Source organism: Acanthaster planci, linkage group LG05 (genome assembly GCF_054643075.1).
Source record: "Acanthaster planci isolate LZ-2023a linkage group LG05, COTS_SCS, whole genome shotgun sequence".
NCBI classification, from domain to species: domain Eukaryota; kingdom Metazoa; phylum Echinodermata; class Asteroidea; order Valvatida; family Acanthasteridae; genus Acanthaster; species Acanthaster planci.
Window position 1 is genome coordinate 1,702,464 of NC_141781.1, and position 18,459 is coordinate 1,720,922.

The following is an 18,459-nucleotide window of genomic DNA, read 5'->3' on the forward strand; positions in this document are numbered from 1 at the left end:
CGTAGGTTAAACGTGTTAAAACGGTGGGTACAAAAATTGTTTAAACTCTAAACAGCGCTCTAACAGTTTAAATGTGGACTTTTTTGCACAGGTCCACACAACGCGTGCAAAACAAACATACCTATGGACCACACTACTCACGGGCAAATAAATAGAATCGCCATTGTGAACATAACAGCCAGGTCTTCGTTTTCACTTGTTTTATTCAAAAAGCAAACATTTCAAGAATACGTGTCGGTAATACGCTGAACCCTTTGGTCTGTGTAAAGTAAAACAGCGCGATGCGTGAATAAATACATTAATGTACATGGACAAGAATTGTCCACACAAACCAAGTCTCAGGTGACAACAATAAAATGATCGGATGTAATACTGAAGATTCACAATCCAACGTTTTCAGGACATTGCACAACTTGTACCGAATTTAGGTTTACAAAGCAACTTGCATAAAATACACAACAGCAACGGCGATGAGTAATTAAAACCACTGGTTCCTTTGGGGCTGTTTGAAAATTGTCTTCATTGATTAATCAAATTTATATAATTAGGTTTCAGAAACTCTGCCTGTTCCAAAAGATTTGGCCGAAAAATCACATCTGGATTTCATGTGATAACTAATGTGTGTTACAATTAGACAAAGTGTTCATTTACAAACAAACTCACACCAAAATGAAGATGACATCAATCTTGTTATCAAATACTTATCCAGCTTACAAACAATACATACAATGCCATCATTTTGGTAATAACAAAACGCAAACCATAATAAGTCTATACCTTTGGTCTATACTCGAGTACATTCAGCATGCATCGCGTATGTCAACAAAAATAAAATATAAATATTACAAAACAACAAATAACTTCTGGTGCACAGCCATGAGAGTTTACATGCTATTATTACCATAAACACGTACAGGCTTATATTTTGATACCCTTTTAAAAAGTGCAAGTTAAAAACCAGTTTTTAAATACATGTACATATATATTCCAATACCTTGCAAGGCGCTACCCGGTCTGATGTCTGCAGTTTTTTTTTCTAGAGCCAAACTGGTGTTCTGATAGCATAACAAAATGAGGGGGAGTTGGTCATTCGATCCAGCTGGGTGCAAAAAATAAGCCATTAGGATACAGTTGTGGATGGGGTGCAAGGGGTGCTTCAGACTTGTCAGAATAATGGACCTGTTATTTACAGTGCTGGACGCAACTCTTCAAGTAGTTTTAGAATGTTGCAGAGAACTTAGAAGTTTCCAAGCATGGCATCTTCCAGACAACTGGTTTCACACGTAACATGAACGGCAAATCATTATTTCTAACTTTCGGCAAGAAATACAGATTTTCTTGCATGTATAAATATCACCGAAAACAAAACACTTTTTGAGATTTCCGATCCATTGACAATTTTTTTATATGTACCTCCTTTTAGATACATTTTCAGCAGTAATGTGAATTGCTCCTATTAGATGTTAACATACTCCACAACGTTGCACTTCTGCAACAAGACTGCAACAAACTGTTCAAATAGCCAACAGTGAGTGCAAAACAAAGTGACGATGCACATGTACACAAATGGTTCTCAACTCGTCAGTTCTGCACCAATGACAATTGAACATAACATTACATATATACTGCTGTGCACGGAATTCACAAAGGACATCACCAACTGTGCTACACACTGAATCTGCTACGGTGTATATACATGCCAAGTTATGTCTGCTTACAATGCACTGCCCAAAAAGTGTGTCATTTAATGTGCATACAAACGTTAAATTTTGTAATGTCAAAATAGTGACAGCCAGTGCTCGGGAAAATATTTTCATCAGAGTCAACACATTTCAACATGTTCAATTGATCCACTTATGATTAAATACACGCACAGAACACTTTTTTTCCTCTAAAATTTACTCCATCAATGGATAGAGACATGTATAAATACGGTACATATACATGTAAACTTTCATGCAGAAATTATGCAGTATCAACCATTTTGTCATGGAAAATTGTACTTGATGAAGTACATGTATTAGATGATGTGGCACTTCCGTTGTAGGTATGTTGGTAACATAGAGCGATGACCAAATTTCATAGAGTAAATGAAAACTCATGTTCTTGAAAGTACAAAAATTACTTTATCCTGTTCCAGCAGCAATGGTTAAAGGTGCAGTCTGTCAGTTGTCACATGTTCATTATGGTGTGTTTGAGGTAATAAAAGTGCTTAAACTTCTGAAGGTACCTAACAACTGTTTAACACTGATGGTGTTCAAGCTCAGTGAAGCCCGAACATTATTAGAAAAATAATATTCTAGGATCTCGATTTTAATTTCAATCCAAAGCCGCAGAATCATGCTCTGAATTGTGGCCACAGTGCCTGGGGCATGTTCTGATTCAGCTGAATGCAGCTATGTGATGTTCCACACCGCATGGGAGAGTAGCAGTTGTGCACCTGTGTGCACTGTGTCAACGCTTGCATGCAATTCCCCAAATGAAAAAAGAAAAAATAAATTAACAGCAATTTCCAAAAAGGTGTCTTTCAGACAAATGGTTGGAAATGGCCTTCTTTCACTGCTCTCTTAAAAAAAAGACAGCTTGCTTGGAAGAAGAAGTCCATGGGGAGTTTAATCCCATGTCTGCCTCTCAACCAACTACAATGTTGTCCACACTAATTTCATCAGTTACTTTATACGGACAGCAGCAAATCAAAGACTTATACCAGTACCATTAAAGTGAAAAAGTTGGGAGCACAACTATGAAAAATTCAACTCCTTTCCTCACAAAAGCAAACTCCAGTATGTACATCTCATCAGCGTGTACAAACATAGCTCCACCAGTGACCATGTATGTTTCAAACATCCTAAACTGAAAGTGCATTACTTAATGCAGAGAGTCAAGTTTCACTCGACGTGACAAAATACCACACCTTTTTAACACTTAAAAAACCTTGTATGTCACTTGTATGCACTTACATGTGCACGTAATACTTGCCTGGTCCTAATGTACTGTGCATGTAAGGCTTGTCTTGAAAAAATCTACCCAGGTACACAAAACTAGAAAACTAAAGCAATACTACATGTACAAGTCCTACAAAAATAAGTGTCTCTTCAACCAACAAACATTTCCACTTGTTGATAAGAAATTCAGTCCACACTTTTTCACTTACATTTATTACAAAAATAGTGAATAAGAATCTAGTACATGTATGCTATCATGACTTCACAGAAAAAGGTTATATTATGTTGTTAAGTTTCTTTAATTTAGTAGTTTTTAAAATAGTTTTCAGACGTTATCCACTTTCCCACCCTATCTCCCCTGGGTGTGGGGTTGACAGCACTTGAGAATGATTATCCAGGCATCCTTAACAAACTGAAGAATGTCTTGCCTGCATGTATTTCCTCTGTCATGTATCAATTAATTTACTGGTAGGGCTAGTTATGGGAACTAGACATAAATCAGTAAGAAACTCCTCACCTATGACTTCCCTACATCACTACTGAGGACGTCTCTGTAGCCTCAGTGGCAATGATGGTGCTTTAACATTTCACTGGTGTGAAATCTGAACACAGGCACCAGGGGTACACCCAGTGCTTGAAGTGGATGGCATGGCTTTTTGACCATTTGTGACAATGGCAAAAACCAAGGCTGTGATCCAAATAGGTGCTGATTCTTATGCAGTCAGAGCAAGATCTGGCCTACAGGAGCAAAAAAGGTTGGTTCCAATCCTTCCGCTATATTAAAGACTATAAGGTGTGGGACCCGGTTCTGCAAATGAAAGCACTTTACACTGTACTTTAACCTTTCACAGATTCACTGCATACCAGGGAAAGTGTTGTAGCCACGGCTGTGTTGGAGTCTTGTGTCCAGGGTACTAATTTCTGTACAAACTGGAAGAGGTCACAAATTGAGGTCACAAGCGGCCATCTTGATTCACTTAAAACGTTATCAATCCCACATAGAGATGAGCGATCTCTTCTCAAAATCGCAAACTAACAAAATCCCCATGCACCACATGAGCAATAAGGTATGAAAGGATTCTGTGAAACTAGGCTTTTTGGTGCAGTTAGACTTAATGACAAGTCCTTTGATATTTGTTTTGAACTTCAGTTGAAATCCACTGAAGTGGCTCTAATATAGCTTTAAAATCAGCAACATGACTGGCCAATTTTCGACTTATCTTCCACATGTTAACCAATGTCCCCGCACAAATACATGTACTTGTGAATGGATTCGGTGTGGATCATGTGTGGAGACTGAAACCGAGTCAGTGCTGACTTGGTATCAAGACTAAGGTGAAGTAAGATGGCTACCTGGTGGCTTGACGATGGCCTAGGCCAATCAGTGCATAGCCTACCATCCAGTCAGTATAGAAATCAGTGGTTTAGGCTACTGCCAGTTGCAAAGATCGAGGCAAAGATGCAGCCATAGCCCAGGAAGCTGGTTCCGAACACAGCCACTTGGGTTTGCATTTCTTCCATGGTAACACCTGAACAAAGAGTTGGACAGATCCAACAGCACTTACTACATTCACAGTGTATCTGCACCACACCACGGGAATGTACCATTGAAACAAAGTAAGCCCCCATACTAACATTCCAGCAACATTTGGTGGGCAGAGGGGTCAGGGGAAGATTACATGTAATAAGCTTACTACAGCTGCCACTGTGCACTATGTGGAGAAATGACTCCAACTGTACAAACAAACAGCTCTGAGCTTTGTGAAAATCCACAGTGCATATGAAAGCATACAGCCAATTTGGGAATAGGAATTTCACGGCTACTATCTCAAGTCACTCAGGGCCGGCAGCATTCCCAAGATTACCCCTTTAATTTTGTCACACCAGAATCACGATAAAGCAGCATTTCATGATATCCTGGCCAGCTGAACTCAGGATAATAAAAAGTTTCTAGCCGCACATATCTTTCTTCGGAAAAAATAAAATGGCAAAGGGCCATCATGCCATCACTAAGCATAAATTCATTGCATTTCTGAATTTCTCTGCGGTCCACAGACGTCATCGGAGCAAATTTTCTACTCCTTGTATAATCTGTACACACATGCATGCTACATGCCTCATTACATGTACATGAGTAAGATGCAATCTGACTCTAACAATAAAGCAATGCAATGCATTATTACACAAATGTTACACAATGACTGTTTTTATGTACGAGTATTTGATTAACTTAAATCAGCTACCAAAGCTACTGGTAGTCTAGTCACCTGATATTTCTTTTTGCTACATCAAAACCTGCCTACAGTACATACTTACATAAGGAAAACATCTTTACAAAACTCACGCTGTAGTTTAATATACAGACTCCCACTGAAAAACAGCTCTTTCAAAGAAAAAAAAAACAAGCAGTTGCCTTAAATAGGCATGAAAGTACCATATGGTTTGAGGCAATAACTGAAGTTTTATCAGAAAGGAAAATCCAAGCTGATTTGTTGAAATTAATACCATAAGCTTCATGAAGATATTGGCTGCCAAGGATTGGTGTGTGATAGACGTGAAATGTTCAGCAAGCTCTATACGTCCGGTTTTTCCATGATGCAAATGTTAAGTAATTTTGATGTTAAGAAACAAGGCAAAATTTAAGTTAAAAATGCCTTCACACTTTTGGGAATTTGGCAGCACAACACTTAACATTGAAATCAAAACCAGCTTTCACCCTGCACACACGCTGACTCTAATGTAAGTCAGATTTGAACATGGACACATTTCTCACATTTATGCCGAATGGGCCAGCCCCAGGCATAACGTTAAGACATTTGCCATAAGAGGAACTTCAGATTGATCATTTTGGTTTGTGGATTCATCCCACCTGATTGATTCACCGAGTCGGGTACACGGATGGACCTAAATGCCTAGATGTCTTTAAGCATAGAAAAATAATCAGCCTTATGTAAAACTTGCAGCAGTCACATTGTGCAGTCACAATGCAGTCATACATTCGCCGTTGTAACAAGTACAGACAATTGTTTTTTAACTTTGCAGGTAGCGGGAGCGTCAGATGTGGCTAGAGTCTGTAATGAAAATTCTTATTGCACAGTAACATGTTAACGTCCTACCTGCTACCATACTACGGGCCGTTTGCATGCCACACTTGTGGCAATGACTATCCAGGTGGCTAGGCTGTAGAACCACCATCTTGTCAAGACAGACAGGGACTGTAGTGATCAGATGAGCTTTGGGACATCGAGGCATTAGGGTCCGTCTGAGGGTAGAGACCACAGACACAAACTTGTCCAATTCATCTGAATACAGCAAATATCTAGGGAATGACCAATGATGTGTGTGTACGAGGGTTGGCCTTCCCCATATCAAGGGGATCATTTCTTGTGTTGTGAAAGTCAGAACCACGTTGTGGGGACAAAAATTTGTCCTCATAATGCTTTCGGTCGCCATAATGTACCACGTGTATATTTCAACATGTGTGTGGTCCCCATAACCTGGTAACAAGCAGTGGTGTACTTGTTCCGTAGCTCTGGGGACATACATTTAAGAACCAAAACTGTTGTGGGGACAGAGAAATGGCCTCACGACTCGTTCTAATTTGTGTAACAATAGAACATGTCCACTGAACACAGTAAGGGCCTACTGGTACCCGTGTACACACACATTCAAACTGTGGATGTGAAACAATTGGGTACAACATGGTCAGTCTAGAGTATTATTACATACATGTCCATATATGGGTAGAGTGACCCTTCCCTACTGACACAGCAATTTATGTCCAAAATCAAGTTTAAATATCTCAAGCTGCCAACGACAAATTTTAAATCCCTTCAGTACAAATGTGTCTTAGAACTTCTAGTTTCGGCCAAACAAAAATTTGTTGTGTTTCCTATTACACTGAAAATAAATTAGGGTGGTTGGTTGGGTAAAAATTTTTTTTACTCCAAATTTTTATAGCCCAAAAATCAGGGTTGGATAATGGACTGTATTTTTTTTTGGGGGGGGGAGGCACATATATTTGTGACAGGAACTAAGTCAGTGTCAGATGAATACTATACATGTGCCACAAATTAATCAAGCCAAAGATTATACAATGTCCAGGACGACGTACACAAAATTAGGCTCGGGGCAAGGCACCAGAAGTTTTTATATTTTATTGATTTGTCGAATAAAAAGATATAGGTTCCGCGTGATTTTCTATGTTGGGTTGGGTAACCAGAGACACTTCCATTTTTTTGGTTGGCCTTATGTCCGTAGTCAATTTTCTTTTTGCACAGCTGATCAAATTTTTGCAACTGCAATTTTTCGTTAGCTGCAACGTTTGAGAAAAGCACCCCGTAACATGGAAACACCCATACAGTCCATTGCAGGCTGCTAGAACAAGCCTTGTGATTGGTCCCATTACACGAGATTTGTGACGTAATAGGCCATCCAAATATGGTAATATTCCAGACCGATGGTCCAAGACTGGGACACATTCAAAAAAAGTTAGAGTGTGAACAAAAGGAGAACAATACGAGGTCAACGACGGAATGTGTTCACAAAATTGAAAGAGTGTGTTAGTTTGAGGGTGGGGTGGAATGGGGGGCGGGGAGACAGGTCTTTTGTATTTGGCTAACTGTAGGACACAATAAATGGAACTCTCCACTTAAAACAGCATGGAGTTTTTGAAGTACATTTTGCGTATGAGTATATTGTGCATAGAGACGCAGAAGAGCTGTCCTTTCCAAGTTATACCAGAAATATCTGGGTCTTTTTTATTTAACAAAACTGTTGGAAAGAAAACCTTGTTTGGTTATTTTGGCATTACATTCCCTACGGCTCATATATCATTGTTGGTTGAGTGTGTACATATCCACAGATCCCTGCTTTAAGCTTGCATTTCATTATTCTGGGAGCCCCAGAGCTAAAACTAAAGCACTCCATTTTTTGTTTTTGTTGTGTTTCCGAAGTCCTTCACAGTACTTACCTGCCATGCACAATAAATTGATGTGAAATGGCATGTTTTTGAGAAATTTCAGAATTAACAAAGGCCACTATACTTATCACTTGGCTTACTGTCCCTTCAAAACCGAAGCGTAGAATGCGTCAAGTGTTTCCCAGAAGGCAGAGGATTTTAAAGGATTCCTTGCAATCTGTCTAAATTTGGGTTCACATGGGACTCACCGGTGAATACGGTGGTGGCGGTTGTCTGAACTCGTAGTTTGGTACGTAGGTGTACATGGGAGTAAACATCAGCGTGTCACCCATCATGTCTTCAGTTTCATCATCACGGATATCCACAGCACCAAACAGGCATTCAGCGTAACTAGGTGGGGCTACTGAGAAACATAACAGGGAAAAATACAGATATAAATTATGCTTAGCTAAAAAAAAGTACGATTTCTTCTTACATGGCATCTGAAAATTGGTAGGTAGGTGGGAATTGTTTTTGGCATTTTGTTAAAACATAGATTCAGTGTCCAGCTAAGTGTTAACTGGTAAAGTAGCAGTTGTTCCTAAAATAAAATGAACAAAACCTTAAAGGGAACTCATTTCACACACTTATGCACTCCATCCAAACTACAATGGACACTTTTTTTTTTAAATATGAAAAATGCCCTATTCACAGTTTCCCAATTCTTCCTCCCAAAAGAACTTTGGGATTGCTTCCTTATAATGGGCAAGGTTGGGAGAAGGAAGAACAGTGTCTAACTTTTTACAGAATTTTTTCTGGCCTCATCAACATCACTGCACTGAGTCTGCTCGATTTATGCGTAACTGGTTATCCTCATGAATAATTGTACACATAGGAATTAGATCACCTCAAGTGCACTGAGCTTTCTTTAGAACCATGTTGCTTGGCAACTTATGAATAAAACATAAAAACATAAAGAACTGAGGATGTGTCACCTGGTGGTAAACGTTTTCCTGATTAAAAGGTCAGGGGTCAAAATCCAGCGATAAGGTATATGTTGTGGCCTTGAGCAAGTTACATTTACCCTTACTTGCCTCTTTCCAACCAGGGGTGTTAATGGGTACCCATGAAGGCATAGATGGCTGTCGTTTGATCAGCCATTTGCGCCCGGCATGGCAGCAGGGAGCAGAGATGGTTTCAATGGGCACAGTAAACAGCGATAACAATGGGGGACTGCTGGATAGAAGGGCTTCATAATTGCCTATTAATATTATCACCAATGGATATATCATGTTAAAATGACTGCATTTTAACAAGCTTTCTCCATGACTGATTACAGCGATGCATCATTGATGCTTTGTCAGCCTCAGGCAAACGAGAAATTGATAAACTGTTGTTGTAAAGCTTCAGAAACATGCAGGTACATGTACGAGTACCGTTGCAGCAACCTTTTTGTTCACATTTCCTTCCCAAGAGTGTGCATGAATGATGTAAAAGGGCAGCTACTGAACAGCTTGATGGATTTAGTAAGGTCATAAGTGAATTGAGCAATGGATGCTTTCCAGACTGATGCTATCCACTTGCACGCCAGAGGCCATGTAGACACAGGTACATGTATGGTGTGACTCACTTCCATATAGTATACAAATGGCTAACTCTCTCTTTGTACACTAAGTCGGTTGAAATTGAACATGGCTGCTACGCGGGGCATGTTGTGGTAATGAAATTAATAATACTGGCCATTTGTAAAGTACAAAACATATCCACCATGAAGGTGTCCAAGGCGCTGTTAGTATTATCCCTGCATACTGGGTTCACAACATCTGAACGTTCCTGGGAACCATCTCAGCTCCTTGGGCAGTATACTAGCCCAATGCTGCCATGTTGGTGCGAACTGCTAAATATAACCATATCTGCCCTCACAGGTGCTCATTTACTCCTGGGTGTAGAGAGGGACATAGGGTTAAAGTGACTTGCCCAAGATCACAACATGTGGTAGGAACATATTGTGGAGTGTTGAAAAATATGAAGTTGTAGCAAGAAATATCACACAAATATCATTCAAATGACTCTTTGGAATCAAAAATGTGTAGCCTTTGGTTATGTATCTAAAGTTGCCAGCTAGGTCAACTCTTGCCCTTTAGCTCATGATCAACGTGGGTATCTCGGTGAAATGAGCAAGAAGACTTACTGTCTGCAATTGGCGGGGAGGGGAACATCCCGGCAAAGCCGAGGTCCATGCTTCCAACGGCAAGAGGGTCAAAGGGGGTGTAAGGGGGCGCTCGGAGGGGGACTGTTCCAATCACGATGGGCAAGTGGAGATTCAGGTTCATGGCACCGGTGATGTCAAGGCAGATCTATGGACAGTGAGGAAAAGGTCATTCCCATCAGGCCCATCGGCTTTGAGCATGATACAAAGAGGGCGCTGTGCTGATTAGCAACATAAGCAGGACAGGTTCCCACAGACTTTCCCAGTGCTTTCCAGGACTAAAATATGACAACTTCCATTACATTTAATGCAATTGCACAGGGAAAAGTTGTTTGATAAATAGCCACTACAACAGGCTGACAAGGACAATTTGTACATTTATCATTATTCCATTAACTTATCCAAAGCTTCCCATCAAAAACAACCCTTACATGATCTTGATTTCTAGGGCTTTTTTCCACTGACAACAGGATTCAGGGACGTTCTATTTTCCCCAATTTTCCATCACTTTTCCATGATCTTCCGTGTCGAATCTTCCCGATTTTTTTAAAGAGGATTTTCCATGATTGTGGGAACCCTGCTACAGTCTACCTTCACTGAGACCTAACGCTGTATTGTAGCACTCTGGAATCAAATGGTAGTGGCTACAAGTCACTCACACATCTATGGCTACTGGATTCCATAAGCATGTGTGTGATTCTAAGCCCTAGCCAGTTGTTTTGGACATTTTGTCGACGTGTGCTGACCAGTCACAAATAATAAAAATAGCACCAGATGCCCACATGATTATCAACTATCAGATTTTCATGAGCAGAGGGACCATGCACACAAAATGGATTGCCCATTCACTGAAGGTGATGCAAGCTCTTAAGTTGCTGTTTCTACTTTACGATGTCCAATAAGCAGATGGAGTTAGAACAGAAAAAAATCGGCTTTAAACAGAAATTGCATTCTTGTGACTATTTAGGAGGACCTAGAGATGAAATCACTCATTTGGGCAAGCCCGAGCTATTTAAATCATCCTCTAACATAATGCACGGAAAGTCTTGCATGTTTGGAATACTCTCTAGGTTTTCAACTTAACACAAAATCAAGTGCAATGAAACTCTTTGTTAATTTATGCTAATTTATGCACTCAGCAAAACAGGATTAATGATATATTAATGCAGTGATGTCCCATGTTGTACAGCAGCAAAACAGGTTTGGCTTGCTCATTTATACCACGAAATGCTGGGTTCAAGAACATATTTGGAAAGACTGAACTTACTGTAAGAAAGTACTCTAATTTGATAATGCCACAGTTGGTCAAGGTAGGGGTGATAGGCGGTATCTTCAACAGCTTGTTATTCCAGTTCTCAGTTCTCCTCCCTCTGATGGTGCTACCCTGTAAGAAGGCCACGGGGTTGCGCACAGATCGGGACTTGCCATCGGCAAAGAAGGTGGTGCGTTGGTAAAGAGTGGCTCTGGGCTTGATGCGACGCGATGAGCCATTCTGAAGCTCAGCAGAGATAGCAATCGATTCACCTGACAAACAAGACAATTAAAAACAACATTTGACAGCAACTTTGGAAGAAGAGCGACACCTTTATTATCCATTAACCCTCCTATGCTGAAGTCACTCTTTGGGTCATTTGGTAAACACCTCAAAGAAGCACAGCTGTGTTGTGTTGTGCACTGCACTAACTGTCCCTCACAGGAATATCAGATTGCACTTTTGTGCTGCCCAACAACTGTGCTTCACTGTTTCATGTTCATAATTGTGCAGTAAACCAAATGCAGTGAAGAGGACTGCACAAAAGACCCTCGGTCATTTTGTGCTGACAACCTACTGTGTACACACTGAACCTGTGCATGTTTGAGTTCCATATAGAAACTACATGCTCACCAGTGACTGTGGGCATTTGTGCACATTTGTGCTGTAAAACCATAGGAGGGTTAAAGGTTATGGAAGGTCAACATCAGTCAACAAAACATATCTACATGTTGCAGCCGAGTCCATCTTAAGTCCCTAAAAGTCCATCACATATCATCAAGATTTTAGCAAAGTCCTAAACCATTTCAAATGAACTGTGTTACAAACATTCTATAATCAATATTCATCCGATTATTTAAAACCAGTCACGTGGAGGAAACATAGAATATATTCAACTACAACACTAATAAGCTGCCCATACTACTCAAAAATATACTTAACGTATTTATTCCAAGTCAAAAAAGCATTGCATGTTGTTATCTTTTGCTACATTCTGTTGCATTTGAATGAGTCAGGATTCAGTACCTGGGCAATAGCCTTTCCTGTCTGTCTTGATAGACATACTGATGTTACCGGCGACACATAGCCCACAACACACCGTCTTCTCTTGAAATCCTGTCTGGGGAGCCTGTGATACGAAACAAAGGAAAAGCATTCACGAAAAGGTCATGACTTGCACCCCTTGACAATACACAAAGGATATGACTAATGGTTTGCTTCATGTTGACAGAAGCGCTGCCTAGGAAATAAATTGAAACCACATTTTTTTTTCTGTTATCAATACTGAAGTTTTGCGTAGTCACTCTGAACGTCTTATAGTAACATCGTCCACAAGATAAAACTTTCTCCACACTGAAATGTTTAAAGCATTTCAAAATATGCCAGTGTGGCTTCATGTGGACGGCAGGCTAGTTGTAGCTGAGTGTCTTTCTGCTGTAACCATTATTCACGGTTCCAATGATATTAACTGATCTCTTCAAGGAACTGGACTGTGAAATTGAGTGAATCCCTTTACCAGAAGTGCAGGGGTGTTGATGTCAATATGATCAATGACTGTGAAGGCCCGTTTGGTTTTACTGTTGAATCCCCACGGCTTGTCAATCTCTGCCTTTAGCCAGTAACGTATTCTTCCGTATTTACCCTCAAAGGATGTCGCTACTCTCCTGTAAGGGCAAATGATATAAATATTTGCACTAAATTAAACACGATCATTACTGTCCACAACTAGTGGGCCAATCCTTTAGTTCTGCAACTAATCAAGGCCTTGTTTGCCTGATGACTGGGCCCATGACTTGTCCCAATCAATTTTTCCCTTGATGTAAGGCTGGTTCATGCTTTGGCCAATGCGAAAGCGAAAGGATTTGACGTCCCCAAAAATTTGCAAAGGCATTTCACTCTAGTTGAAATGTGTTCAACTTTACAAATTTGCCATGAAAACATTTAATCTGACGCTCAGACGCGCGTTTGTGTTTGCTTTTGCCTGAAGTACCAACTAGCCTTTATGACACTGTTCCTTTGTGGAGAGCAGCAATCACAGCTGTGTGTCCAGCTCAAGGACACAAGCATGAAAGGGCAAACAGCTCAATCTGTCCAAGTTATGTAAACCTATGGTGGGTCTACACAATTCAGAGAAAATCCAGGTGTGCTAGGTCTTTTTTCTCTTAAACTTTGTCAGTTTATCAGGTGGATTAGGTCAATCTTGATCATTTAAAGACTGCATTTGAGTCTGTCACACTGTCAAAAGTCGCTGAAAGTCCATCACCAGCCATCAAGTGACCAAAACAGTCCCATTTGCGCCTCAAAAATGATGATATGTGACCAAATGTTTAGCTCTTATCACCACTGGCAACCATGATTTGTGCCCGTTAGTCGCCCACCTTGTCAGTCGTATTCCATGAACGATTGCTGCCCAGTTTTCTTCTACGTGCACCAAGTGATGTGTCTCTATGATGAACTGGTTTTTCTCTCCGTCTTACTGTGCACAATGTACAGAGCATGAGCCCATGTTCACTGGAACGTACATGTACCCTGCATGTAGCCACATACACGCATGTACAGGAACTAGGTACCTGAGTCGACTGGTTCATGGTCACATGCTTTATAGAGTGTGTATGGGGAGCTGAGACGTTTTGCGTATTCATAATGCACTAGCAGTCTATGCACGCCGCAATTCCAGTGCATTAAACTTGTTTCAGTCCCAAATTTAAGTTTGACACCCAAACATTCCAAGGTTCCCTGAGTCCGGTCCGGTCCCAGGTACCAAAAACCCACCTTACCCTTCTTTAAAGAACAAATATGCCTTTGTTTTCTTTCAGCTGTTTTTTCATATAATTAGTTGCCATTTTTGATTGACTGCACAAGCACAAAATCCAAAGCCTGTCTGTCCAACGGATAATTGACAGAACAATGTTTTGTCAGATTTTGTACATGTAACTTGCGGATTTTGAAAATGCGTGTAAAGTATGTACAACAACTGACCTGGTGCCTAACTCTAGAAGCCAGTGGCTCCTCATTTTAATTTTCTCCACACAGCACTGGTTCAGGGGCACTTAACTGCTCTCTCACCTCAACGATCATTTGGCAAAAGAATGTCTTGTTAAACATTTTCTAGATTCAAGAGCACAACGTGTTACTCCAAAATCAGATACCAGGGCTTACCCGTATGGAATTTGAAAGCTGAATCGTAGCTCGTGATGGCCAGCTCGGAGTATAGGGTTACTGCCGCCTTCATGTTCATCTGTGACAACACAAAAAGGTCTTATGAGAAATGGCAATGGAAAACACTCTTGATGGTGACACATTTTCTGAGCAACACACCCACAAATATGATGTCATCATCCAATGAGATGTCATTGTCCCCAATGAGAGACATGAAATTTACATTTGGAATTTATCCTCATTAAGTCCTTCCAATTAAATTGTTCTGTTGGCAATGTTTGAGTTCGAAGTGTTTGTGTTTGAAAGCACATCCAAAAACAGAGTTTGTTTAAAGAATCCAAAATAGCATGCCATATACACATGTACACATGTACATTAGCAAGCATAATTGAGCCCAAAATGAAAACTGCCCAATCCAACTCCAGGCTATGACATGATTTGTATTAACCCAAATCATCTGGGCCCTTTTGACTAGGATATACATGTACCCTCCATCCTTCAAAATCCTCCAACAGCCCCCATGAAAAAATTGGATACATGTATAGCCTCAATTCTCCCAAATCCTCTGACATTTCTTGAATATGTTCTGTAGAAGGGTGCCCACTGCCTCTATCCTTCAAAATCCTCTGACATTTCTAGAATATGTTCTGTGGAGGGGTGCCCACTGCCTCTATCCTTCAAAATCCTCTGACAATTCCTCTCATGTTGAGGCAGTGTGAATAGTATCCTGGAGCAGAATGGAGGATTTCACATATGATGTTGGCAGGAATTTATGCATGGCATAGCATGAACAACACAAGGTCTAACACACAACCGTGAGCCAATGCATCCTTTGTAATCAGCAATGCCATGCCAATGCCATGCAGCCTCAATCCTCCAAAATCCTCTAAACTGCCTGGATGATTTTGAAGGATTGAGGATGGTTAGGGTTAATCATACTGTCAAACTCCAATATTACTTTCTATGGCCTGGTATGGTAAACTCAACACTGCCCAGTGTAATGAAGGGACCACTGGACTTCCGACTGACTTTTAAAGAGTCAATGCAGTTTCTACAGGATACTGGCTTGCAGGGTTGGGTTTCACATCAAGCAGGACCAATTTAAAATTTACGACACTTTTCATTCCATGGTGAGAACTTTGCATTATCAAACAGAACTGTATGGTCCAACCAGGCTGTGCTAACCTACCGGGGAGTGCTGTGTACGTGTAGCTCAGGGGCACTGGTTATGATGGAGAAGGCCAAAGGTTAACATTCTGCTTGTTCAGAAGCATTTAAGGAGAAAACGTGTAAGGAAAGATAGCACGTTTGTCAGGCCCTGACTACAACATCAATCCCAACTATAGTTGGGACAGTATACTCTAGCTAGGCAATCCTAACTTAGAGCACTACTGTAGGGCAGATCCCGCAGCATTATTGTTGGAGTGAAGATGTACACATAGTTAAATCATATCACATTTATTCATAGGTTGAGGCCCCATCACAGGGTTCAAGGTTCAAATCCTAGCAGGTGGTTACAAGTTGTGACCTCGAGCAAGTCACTTTACCCCTACTTGCCTCTCTCCACCCAGGAGTAAATGGATACCTGTGAGGGCAGAAATGGTTATGTTGTTCAGCCATTTGCACCTGGCCTGGCAGCATCATGTCCTATCATGTTCTGATCATGTCTATACTCCACAGGGAACTGAGATGATTTCATCAATAATCAGATCTTGTCAAATACCACGCCTCTTATAAATGTTGTGATAAAATAAATGTACAAAGAAAAAAAAAATAAATTGGTGACCACCATGAATTGTGTTTCTGTAATGCACCGACTACACGTCGGGTACCAGTGGATATTGAGCCACTGTTTACCTTTTCCAAAGAGAACCTGCTTCATGTAGAAATATTCTTCCTCCGCATCGTAGTATTTGGTGTAGGAGCCAGTCTGATGGCCACCTCCCCTGGACTCACTCCAATGAACCTGTATGATTCGCAAAAATAATTGACATCATATGGAAGTCCAAATGAGATCTTTCTTTTGTTTTTTTCCCCTTAAACTCTCGCTACACCACAGTTTGCATTCTACAAGAACCATGCAACAGTTGTGACAGTTACACGAGCAAAGGCATACATGTAGGTTACAATGGTGTAAATTTCTGGGCCCAATTGTCTGACATTACAATGTATGAAAACCAATGCCAGATGAGGGATTTCATTCATGCAATCAAATGACAAAGTGACCGTGGTGGTTTTTGGAAAAATTGCAGGTGTCTTGTAAATTGCGGACAGGCAGTGATCTTTGCCCACATCCACATGCAGCCTTAACACAAAGTGTTCTTGGTGTGACAGCGCGCTCACGTGCACTGGCACCCAACGGCTGTTGCTTGTCGTTACTACCATTTGGGCATAAATAATGAGGAGCCCTGTGATTGGTCAGTGTGACTCCCAGTGCACCTCAGCCAACTGCCATTTCAACCATTCAGTCCAGTCGTAGCTAAGCATTACACAAACACGTACAGAAAGCGGCGGCAGCCAATTTCCATATTCTGTGTATCACTCGCAGCTGCAGTCAAATATATGGTCACAGATCGTCTTCGCAAGTACATATGTGAACCGCATGACTCTTGGAAACTGATTGGGAAATATTTGCACCTTGTTTTGAAAATCTGCATGTTTTGGCCCGATTTTTACTAGGTACTCAGTACGAAGGTCTGTAAGATTCCATACATAAACCTCTTAGGGGGAATGGAGCAACATATCTATGGGTACACAACAAGAATAAAATCCCTGTTCATGCCCTGTTAAACGTCATGCAGAACCTATGGCGAAAAAGGCTTGGTCTCCTTTAAGATTCATGGGAGCGGGGTGGACGTTGGACCCTACAGTTCTGGAGGAACTGCACATCATTATCAACCAGTTAGCAGCGGCCATCAGCTATCAATATTTAACATGCCTTTTTGATTCTCAGGCTGACAATTTTTTTTGTGACGTTAGGCCTGGCCGTAGGCCTACAGTCGGACAGTCAGCCTACCGGTAACATGACAAACTCATGAAAAAAAGTAATTGCAGAATACTAGTTACGTGGGTACAAGGTGGAAATCCCTTGAGAAGAGTGTGACACTTTGACCTGTACCTGGCTCTGAGGTTGATCATGTGGGGTGGTGGGGTATTCTGCAATTAAGCTCATAAAAATAAGCCAATTTCGTGTTCCGTCACCATGTTGTTTTTAGCGCCCCTGTGCAAGTAGGTGTACAAAGCTAGAGGGGAACAAATTGTCTATAATAACCATCGTGGGCATCCATTCGGCAAACGTTACGCAAGGTTGTTATGAATTTGTTCCCTTCTGTTAAATCTTCTAATCATGCACACGATGATGAAGCGTGAAAAAAGCTCATGAGATATGCAGCCTGCAGTGTACAGGTGACCGATACTGTATGTTTAACATACTGAACATACTAAAGGAAATGACATGCAACTACACCAAACTTCGGGCTCAGCCACTGACCAACAGGCCTGTCATTTAATGGCCGAATTTCTACCTTTGCAAGTCCTCGCATGTAGATTCGAATGCCTCTCATCTTCATATCCCCTCGCAACTCCACCACAACGTGCCCCGACACATACTCGCCGGCCGAGTAAACAGTTTTGTTACTGTCCAAAATTATATGAAAATCTTTCAGTTTCACCATTCTGCTCCGCTGTTATCAACAACGCTTTGAAACAGCTCGATAGAGCATCAGCTTCCCGTGAATCTGCTGTGTTGCAGGCACATTTCCAGGCCCAATTTCCAAGAGAACTGGTGCGAGAACATCTTTGTAGGTCAGGAAATTATTTTCGTCTTGACATCCACGACCTTGAATACGAATAAACGTAACGTACATGATGACAGAGTAATGACCTTTAACTGCACACAGTCGAGATCGCCACCGAGTGCAGGCAACCAACGCGCTACGGGTACCCATCTCGAAGGAGCGCCCTCTTCGTTCACGCTGAACATAAAGGGAGTCGG

At 41.1% G+C, this 18,459-nt stretch overlaps 1 protein-coding gene across 2 annotated transcripts; it reads right to left on the reverse strand.

Moving 5' to 3' along the window:
* Nucleotides 1-185: 185 nt before the first annotated feature.
* LOC110985871 (arrestin domain-containing protein 3-like) lies at nucleotides 186-18,371 on the reverse strand. Of its 2 annotated transcripts, none has more exons than XM_022247300.2 (9): nucleotides 17,990-18,371; nucleotides 16,323-16,431; nucleotides 14,466-14,544; nucleotides 12,823-12,970; nucleotides 12,333-12,435; nucleotides 11,322-11,578; nucleotides 10,037-10,202; nucleotides 8,115-8,266; nucleotides 186-6,207 (listed from the first exon to the last, which is right to left on the reverse strand). In XM_022247300.2, the coding sequence occupies exons 1-9, from the start codon at nucleotides 18,137-18,139 to the stop codon at nucleotides 6,145-6,147; spliced, it is 1,227 nt and encodes a 408-aa protein (XP_022102992.1). In that variant the 5' UTR covers nucleotides 18,140-18,371; the 3' UTR covers nucleotides 186-6,144. The 2 variants fall into 2 exon arrangements, with proteins under 2 accessions (XP_022102992.1, XP_022102991.1); XM_022247299.2 differs by having other exon boundaries at nucleotides 8,115-8,269; nucleotides 17,990-18,370.
* Nucleotides 18,372-18,459: the final 88 nt, after the last annotated feature.